Genomic DNA, 9,887 nt, shown 5'->3' with positions numbered 1-9,887 from the left:
ATCTTGTACTGGTGGATGTCAGTACACGCCATTCGTTCATCAAAGGAAGCTAACAAAAATAATCTGTTTTTCAAGCATTAAGGAATCATAACTCGCGCTTCCCAGTGACAGAACCTCAAATGTTTAGTCCTCGGACTGATTATCGCTTAAAAATAAGATACACTGAGCCTTACACTCTTGGTTTCATGATAGGTTACTCATGTATTGGAAATCAGTCGGCTTCAGCAGACCAATGGAATTTATCATCGATAGTGCTATTATATATCAAGTACTTTTAAATGCCTTTGGTAGAATCTGTTATTTCTGTTGTATCAACAACGATATTCAGTCACCACTGACTAGCTAATGTAATAGAGGTGCAGCAGTGAATAGGTCACAACAGTAAATAGTTCCATAAGTCTTGAACATTGATAATTACTTCAATAATTTTACTGAAAAACCCCTCGTTGAAGTCTCTTGGCCCAGCACCCTCATAATATCACGATTGGGTGCTCAGGACTACACATTCCTCACAACAAGAAGCTCAGTTCATATATTCCTCGACGCATCGACTATCTTCAAGATAGTTCATCAAAATCCTCTATTTCTGAATTTTTATTTGACTGTGTTGGAGTCTTTCGATCACGGACAAAAGCGTTATCAAGCTCTGGAAATCTATGACATCTTAAATGCTTTTGGTGATCCCCATGTCTCTGGTATGGAACTGAAATGAAAGATGTATATGGCATTCAATCATTTTGGCAGGAGGATTGTAGAATTCAGTGTTGCTCAGTAAAATGACCTTATTTATATTGCGTGATTACTATTAGTTTTAAAGCATTGAATATATCTGTATTGGTAATTGCATGCATAACTTACGTGTTATTGTTTTATATCACTTAAGTTCATTGATGAAGTGACTCACAGATAGACACATGATCTGTTCTGTAGGCGTGGTGTCTGTCATCTCTTTTATAAAATACTTACGATATGATCAATTCTGTTTAAACCCATCAACGGCTAAATTTCTTATGGCGCAGTAGTCTACCTATGTCAAATGAACTCTCGGTTGGTTGTTCAGCCTCGCAGTTTCTGGTCACTTCTGAGAATAGATCGGGATATGATATTTGCAATTCAACATCGGTCGGTTCCCCACGCAGAAATGTTGCTCGTTTCCAGCGTCCAACAGCCTGTATTTTCTATACATCATTAATTATACATTCTGTGTAGTGTTGTGTGAAAGACAACGTTCTGAATCTCCTGCAACTCATTCAAAGAGTCGACAGCAAGGTGCTTCCGTTAATAGTAATAAACAAAACGATAGGTTTGTAGCGTCGTTAAATCTCATCCAGCATAGATATGATTTTGAATCTTTGCAAAAAGAAATTGCCAAAAGGAGTGGCGTCCTACTCTTCGGAAACAAGGTAATGGATGTTTTTATTATTGTTGCTATAGGTTTTGCTCGCTAAAACAGATGATTTCGCGAATGAGGGCTGTCTAGGTTCTGGTACGTGTAGCTCTGTGTACAAGATGCGACATCGTACCAAGCCTAATATAGTAATGGCAGTTAAGCAAATGCGTGTGTCATCTACGTATGAAGAGGAAAATAAGCGTATTATGATGGATCTAAATATTGTTACAAAATGTTTCGATTGCTCTTATATCGTCGAGTGCTATGGAATATTCTTCTCCGGAGTGAGTTCATCTTACCACTTTTTACGCTTCAGGGTGATGTCTGGATATGCATGGAAGTCATGTCAACCTGCTTAGATAAGCTATATCATGATCTTCATCGTCCATTTCCGGAAAAAGTATTGGGGAAAGTGACGGTTGCTGTAAGTTCGTTTCAGTTTACTTTATCTTTTTTAAAGATTACCACTGCTTTGGACTATTTGAAACGGAAACATAACGTTATGCACAGAGGTAATGCTATAATTTTAATAAGTTCCAGACGTTAAACCATCTAATATGCTTTTGAGTTACCAAGGTGTCATTAAGTTATGTGACTTCGGAATAAGTGGAATTCTTAAGGATTCTATTGCCCGTTCGCGACAGCCGGGATGCACTGGTTATATGGCTCCAGAACGTCTTAACAACTCAACATATGATGTTCGTGCTGACATTTGGTCACTTGGAATATCATTGTTGGAATTGGCAACCGGATCTTTTCCATACACTGGGACTCATATTGAGTTTGCTATTATGACTAAAATAATTTCAGATCCACCTCCATCGTTACCTCACCATATACCTTTTACCCCTGCATTCCGTCAATTCGTCGAGCTATGGTAAGTCTGTTGCCTTTCGTTTATTGCTGTAAAGTCTTGGTCATCTCTTAATCTTACATATTTTGCTAATTATCTTGTCTTTTTATCCTTTTTCATCTTATCTGTATCATTTTAAAAAGGTAAGTAATGTTAACTATGGTACAACAGGTAAGTCACATGGTCTAGTATTTTGTGTTTACCGAAAGGCATTTTCGAATTCATTTCCGGTCGATGCAAGTTTTAAAAGATTTTGTATTCAAAGTAATAATGTTCGAGTTAGACACTATGCACTCACCTAAATTCTAGGCCACTTTTACACGGGAAGTACTTATGATTCTATCTTTATCTCCATCCGCATTTCCGGTTCTTTATTCGGATATGACATGCGTCGATAAATCTGTTTTAAGAGTTGATTGTAACTTTTGTCTTCAAAAATCTCAGTGTACGTTTAGATGTAAGAAAGTAAGTTATAATTATTTTTGCGCCACAGTGTTAGACACAGAAAATTCACAATTGATTGATCACTGGGTGGTGATCATTGTCATGTTCGTCAAGTCCTTATTAGTGCAGATCGAATGCTTTCAACCATGTTGCAATATGGCCACCAGTCTAGGTGACTCGACACTGCGTGCACTATGCTGAGATTAGGTGGTGGTTGGAGGTAGTCGACAGAAAACCCTGGACCCGGGTTTCGGGCTACTTGGCACCCAGGGATCAATCAATTGTGATTACGTCTCAGTCCTACGAGAGGTCGGTCGCGGCTCGGATAGCTCAGTGGTAACGTCTCTGACTGTGAAGCTGGGTGACACGAGATCGAATCCGTCAGGGAGCACCAGTTCCCTCAAGATTACAGTTACACCTTGCTGACAAGTGCCAAGCAGCACGAAACCCGGGTCCAGGGTTTCCTGTCGACTACCTCCAACCACCATCTAATCTCAACACAGAAACTTGGAAATTGAATAGCTGTGTTAGCTAGCTGTGTAAATGGTTTTGTTGGAATAATTAATCAGTTGAAACTGTTTTGGCTGATGAATAAATTCAAATAATTATTTTGTTTCTTACTACATGATGTATGGTAGAGTAGAGTGAACGTACACGAAAAAGATGGGATGCACACGATAGTCACAATCAGTAGTATCACTGAATCGATCACATTGGTAGGGATACATTCACCCTTAATTCTTGAGCACCAATATTATTTCCTACACTTTATTCCTCTTACTCATCCTCTCTTCGAGCTATATTCCAAAATGTTCAGTCGCTGTCATTGATGCCATTATTCATCTTGTTAAGTTCATCTCGATTTGCAAATGTGGTGTAAGAAGTGGGGTTGGTTCACATTTGTGTCAGGCTTTGTTAATGTTGACTGTGTCCCTACTTAGTGTATACCTTATTATTCACTGCATCACTTAATTAAAGTAAACATATATAATCAGCGTGTGTATACCCGCTCGTATGCTTTAGACGGCAAAAGTCTTATTTCTGCTCTAAAAGAATGAAAAAACCATTGTTGGCTGTGATGTATAGGTTTGTCGAATAAGCTTGGTATCCCATCCTTTAATTTTTTTTCTTGATATGTTTCACGTCAAAAATATAGTCGGTATTAGCAGAACAAATTAGAGGTAAGCAGGTCCCTTCTTGCTCAAATTTTTGACCGTCTCAATCAAATTTCTATGTTTCTATCCTTGTAAAAATGGAAAAGTAAGCATTTGGTTGCCTCTTTGATTAGTCTGTTTGATTTGTTTGGGATTTACTGTATTATCCTCCTTTTCATTTTTAGCTTAACAAAGGACCATACTCAGCGCCCAAAATATCGCTCATTAATGAGTACTGGATTTTTTGTTCGGCACAACAAGGAACCTCATGATGTACTAGAGTGGCTTAGGGGATTACCATTACCACACTTACAGTGTTTAGATGAAACGAAGACCAATAATTGGGATTGCAAAACTCCTACAAGCATCACATCCTCTATGGATTATTTGACTGGTACAATTGAATCTCCCGAATCAGTGACCACTCTTAGTCCAGATATTTCCGGGGGTGTGAGTAATATCTCTCTTGATAACTCTTCCGATTCAAAAAAAGCATCATGGGAAAATATAAATAATCAAGCTGAGGTAGACGTTACACTAGTTGCAGCACCTAAAGTAAATTCCGATTCTAACGAGCAAACACAGTTCACTGTTCATAAATCTTCTATAACTTCTGACCATTTTGTTAATGAAAATATTTCCCCTCAGCTTTCATCCTTTACAATTAGTGAACAGTTTTCTGTTGGCCAAAATCCTCATTTTTTTAGGACCCGAAATACAATAGTTGGTCAGAGTTCAGAAAATTTTATTAACCTACTAGAGGGAAAGTCCAATAAGTTCCTCTCCCAGGGCTCTTCAGGTTACGGATCTGCAGGTTCTGATAGTTCTCCTGGATCTCTTGGAAGTGATAGTCGTCCACCAAGTTCCACCCAAGTTCTTGATATGATATTACCCAATAGAAGTGTTAATGGGATCCCTCCTTTACCAGTATTTCAGCGTGCCAAACCTTCGTACACTATCAGAGTCAATAAACCCAATAAATGTTTGAACAATATTTCGGAAAATAATGTTAGTCGATCTAATTTGTCAATCCGTCCCACCGTATCAGATTCATTTTCTAATCATCCTAGTTGTCAAGTCTCCTCTGTGCATTCAATAAGTGGTTCTGATCAGTGGAGTACGTTATCCCTATCATCTAGAACAACTCATATACCTACATCTCAACCTGTTACGGAAAATTCTGTTCATAATCAACTAACATCACTCATTGAAAAATTTGAACCCAGCTCGAATAAAGGAGTTGGTTTATGTGCTAGCACGAAACATGAAAAGTGTACCCCTTTAGATAATGATTCCCAAGAAAAAGGTAAAAGTTTTGGTTCTTCAAAGATGGAATTGATCTGTGGTCGTCCCAATATAAACAAACGGAAAGTAGTTGGCCAATCACGTTCCTCTTCTGTTGGTGCTCAGTTGCAGCGCTCTCCCGCTAAAAGATGGTTAGTCAAACCACCACAAATTATAAGGAATCTTCAAGTCGATCAAAATCCTTCAATATGTGCACACAATAATACTACTCGTATACGTTCGCCAGTAATTCCAAATGCTACCTCATCCATATTGAACCCGAACTATGGGACCATTTTAGGGAAGAATACATCTCCACAACAATATCATCATCATTATTTCTATTATTATTATGACAATCAACTCGATGCAAACAATCTAAATAAACCACCTAGTACATCATGGGTGGCCAAAGAGAATATAAGTGCTCTTGGTAGAAATTCGCCATCTTATTTTACTAATTCAAACTCCAATTCATTGGTTAGTAACTCTCTACCCACAAGCAACATATCACCCATTCTTTCAGGAAGAATGTGTCAACGATTAAATACTCATCCAATTCCAAGACAAAGCAGTTTGCAATTTCCATCTGACGATTTTAGATCTTCCAAGGCGGAGTCAACTTCACTTCTTTTCTCTGGAATGTTAGGATCACGTCTACCTATGGCTTCACAATCCACTTATCAGATTATATCTAGCGAGTCCCATGGGCGATACCTTAACCGAAACATTTTCCAACATCCACTTGTATTCAGTAACTCAACGCTAAGAGACACTGGTACATTGATAAAGAAAGGTGAACATCCTAAACATACACACAGATCAGTGTCACAACCTCCTAAATTACGAGATTGGCTATCTTTTGAAACAGAATTGTGAAGATACACCTCATGGTACTAATGCATATCAACAAAAATATCGAGATCTATTTATGTTCCTAAACTTAGTTCCAACTTACCTTTGTCTTTCGATGCTTGCATCAACATTTTGTTGTTAGGGCGATTTTATTGATCATCTTCAAATGCTCACATTCATTTCTAGTCTTTCCATTCTCCATACAAAATGCATAACCTACAAAAGCTTTCAGTAACTACTCTTAAATATGTTTATTGGTAATCAATTGGGTTACTTCTGTACATACTAGTGTAAATTATGGTCTTCATTGTAATTTACGCCCTAACAGTTTTATTTGAAGTCAGTTACCTAGTTGTATTATTGTTTATTAGTCAAGTCTTGAATTTTTGGATGATTTTTAAAAATAATCTTTCAACGAATTCATGTTAGGTTCCAGAAAATAAAATATTTTTAAGAATCCGTCTTTTGTGACTGCACATTATTAAATTTCGCATCTTGGATAAGTGTTTCACCATGTTAGCTGCAGTTTAATATGAAGGGGGGAGAATTGTACTCTAGTTACACCCAAAGATAAGTGTAAGTCTTGTAGATGTTATAAGAATGTAATCTTCAAACAGGGTATTCAACACCTTGGCGACTTTCAATTTCACACCGATGACAGTTCCGAATAAGAAGACCATGTGGAAAGGTTGAAACTAAGTAAATTCAAATGAACTAAAACATTATCATCAAAACTTTAACTTACCCAATGAGTTTTTTTGAGCATTGACTTCTGATTTGCTCAAAAGCAGTAACAATGCGGATAATCTGAATTTCACATCGTATTACTCGTTTAGTTTTGCTGATGTATTTTATACAAAGCTTTTTACTGACATTGTCTTACGCAACTGATTTCTACTTCAGCGACATATGTTACTTAGATTTTATTTGTTTATTGAGTCTTCTTACCCTAGGCATTTTTGATATTAGAATGACTCCTAAAATTGTTTTGGCTTGATGTTTTCGCATTCAGAAATATAGTTTATAATGCGTCAAACGGATGTATGAAAAGTAATGCAGTGTGCAGTCGAAAAAATTGATGGTCGGCTTTTGGTGCATTAAAGGGATTCGCTTTCATTCCAACAGTAAATTACTTTCTCTACATTTCATATTTTGCGAATGTATGGTCCCTACCGTTTATGAAATAACAAGTGTTATGTGGTTTAAATCTGCGTAGTACACTTACTAGTTCAGTTGGGTCTGTCCATTAACAATATTCTCCAGTTTTTAGTTAAACAGGATTAAGTAAAAGGGTTATAAGTGAGACTGTATTTAGCTACTGTGGTATATTGAGATTCATGTATTGGGTTAGTGAAGTCATTGTATACCACAGGATCCTATGACAGACTTTTAACTAAGCTCTGAAAAATCGGAAGCGTAAAATTTCCAGGTGTCCTTACATGTAGTCTGTATGGGTAAATGCATACAATATCAGCTTTTAAAGAATAACTGGCTGTTATCTTGCCAAAAATCGCCTTAGTAAATCTTCAACTACTATACCGTTCAGAATATGGTTATAATTTTCTCTTATCGTGCATAGTGTAGATTTTGCCTTCACTTGTTTAGTTTCTAATAAGGCCAAGAATGTATATCCAGTGGATGACCGCATCACTGAACCGTGATTATTTATAGACATCTACTTGTAATCTAATATAGGCAGAGGTTGGCATATGACATGTACTTGTTACTAGCCATTATGTGAATACAGCTCCTATTACCTCTGTATTAAAGGTCCCACTCCTATCAGGAGCTATATATTACACTTACAATCATCGCCTACCTTGATTTAAAACTAAGAAAGTCCCTTGTAATTTAAGATATGAATAAAATAAACTCAGTTGACACCGATCAGGTGGTTTTAACGGATGAAAAGAAAAATGACGAGCACGAGTCATTTTTATGCATGGGATCGTAGTGTTTATGAAGTAAATAACAATACTGTATCTGAAGATATACAGTCATATGATGGGAGGTAGTTAGAATCAGTCGATTTAGGGTTATGGGTGCTGGAAAATCCAGGTGAATAGAAAACACAAGTCTTGGAAACTAGGTGAATCATTTTAATCGAAATACTATTATTTAAATTGAATTCGTCCTAAGACATCGTATGTAAAAATCAGCTCCATAAATATGAGCTCCTAGTAATCTAGCTATAAAGAGGTGAATGCACAATCCTAACACTCAGTGACGGTGATGAGATATCAATTAAGTTGATTATTTGGTAGGTTCAACATAATTCCTAAAAGTATTGGAGCATTAAACTATCCATTACTGAAGTGTATAATCACTGCTTGCACACTTCATTTAAATCCTGAAGTCTTGGTGCGTTAGTGATAGAAAATCTCAAGTTAATGGTCTGATTCATTGAATCGAACTTGTTGGTGAAAGATATTACCACTGAATAGCCTGAGAGCAATAGAAGAAAGCAATTTCCTGGTCGCACTTTTCCGAAATCAACCTTGAACCCGACCAATCTCCCGCGTTTTTTCTCGAATCGTTATCTAAGCCTGATCCTTTTTACCACTGGTATTGTTATCACTAGTACTACCTTTGTAATTTCATCTCAATGTGCTGATACAATGAAACAAATTAAACCCACGTATATATGTTCCGAATCATACATTTCGTATGACTGGCTTAGTAATCACATTGGCACATTACTCTGACCGAGTTTCCACGTGATCGAAACATCCGTCCTTTCATGGTATTTTATGTGATGTCGTCATATGGATATGAAACATGCTCGCATAGCAAAAGTAATAGATGTATTTTAATCTGTAACACAAGTAACAACAGTCTGGTGCGTATTTGACTGCTGGTTGGTAAAAATCTACATGCCTAAATATCAGTGCTCTCTCTGTTTGATGGCTACTAAAGCTGTAGCACAATTTTTAATGGTGTGTAATATCATTAATGAATCGATAAGACTATCTTCAAAAAACTCCCGTCTGTGCGGCTGTTTTTTTACTATATCGTAACATCTCTTATATAAAGAAAACTTATGACTCAGTTGAATATGAAGAGTGGCAAGTTTATGAGATAAAAAACAACTATATCCAGTTAATAAATGTCAATGCAATCAGAATCCTGACAAAACCTGTGCCTTATAGCATCAACGATTACCCGCAGAGGATCTTTCTGAGTATAATATAATGTCGATTCTTATCCACAAACTTAGGTAAGAATTGACTTAACAGCCGTTATAGTTTTTTTCGTTTTCATCCTTTGCATATTTGTTGATATCAACTTTGTAGAATGTTGTAATTTTACCTGCAAATGATGTAAGTCAAAGGTAAGGAGACTCTTTAATTTAAGGAAGGTGTATATGAAATATTTCTAACCAAGATATTGAGATGCACCAAGGTTAACTGTCATTTGAGGAGAGAGCAAATTTGAAGCGTTTCACTGATTAGTTGTGAACAGGAACCATTCAGTTTGTCGTAATATGCGATACCAACTTTAAACTTGCGCTTGCTAGCTGAGATCCATATTTCAATATATCGAAGTTCATACGTTAAAAGACTTGTTTATAAATGCAGGTCGACTAATAAAAGCGAATACTGAGAACCTCTGTTAGCATAGTACCTTATTACTAACATTGTAACGTCCTACTAGAGGATTTAAAGACTTAATTTTCCCACCCAGAGGGGACATTTTATTTGACCATGCGCTTTCCTTAAACTGTGGAGCAATACATTGTTTTGGCCGCATGAAGAGGACAACATTAGCCTTAAGTCAATAAACAAAATTACAGTGGTCGACGTCCCCAGTTTAGTTTCACGTAACATGTTATCCTGAATATAAGCTGTATATAGTTGTAACTACCGTTACCAAGGTAAAATATTGTCAAAAAAAACAAAGGGATTTT

At 36.7% G+C, this 9,887-nt stretch overlaps 1 protein-coding gene across 3 annotated transcripts; it reads left to right on the top strand.

Moving 5' to 3' along the window:
- Nucleotides 1-1,011: 1,011 nt before the first annotated feature.
- Nucleotides 1,012-8,142, top strand: MAP2K7_1 (Dual specificity mitogen-activated protein kinase kinase 7; the record flags this gene model as incomplete). Of its 3 annotated transcripts, XM_035730722.2 has the most annotated exons (8): nt 1,012-1,171; nt 1,210-1,303; nt 1,337-1,403; nt 1,435-1,674; nt 1,707-1,814; nt 1,851-1,902; nt 1,931-2,267; nt 4,027-6,004. In XM_035730722.2, the coding sequence occupies exons 4-8, from the start codon at nt 1,510-1,512 to the stop codon at nt 6,002-6,004; spliced, it is 2,640 nt and encodes an 879-aa protein (XP_035586267.2). In that variant the 5' UTR covers nt 1,012-1,171; nt 1,210-1,303; nt 1,337-1,403; nt 1,435-1,509. The 3 variants fall into 3 exon arrangements, with proteins under 3 accessions (XP_035586267.2, XP_051074297.1, XP_051074298.1); XM_051208890.1 differs by having other exon boundaries at nt 1,851-2,171; nt 2,201-8,142; XM_051208891.1 differs by having other exon boundaries at nt 1,210-1,403; nt 1,851-2,267; nt 4,027-6,429.
- Nucleotides 8,143-9,887: the final 1,745 nt, after the last annotated feature.

This window comes from Schistosoma haematobium, chromosome 1 (assembly GCF_000699445.3).
Source record: "Schistosoma haematobium chromosome 1, whole genome shotgun sequence".
Classification (NCBI taxonomy): Eukaryota; Metazoa; Platyhelminthes; class Trematoda; order Strigeidida; family Schistosomatidae; genus Schistosoma; species Schistosoma haematobium.
Note: the sequence above shows the minus strand (reverse complement) of the source record. Positions and strands in the feature narration are given on the sequence as shown.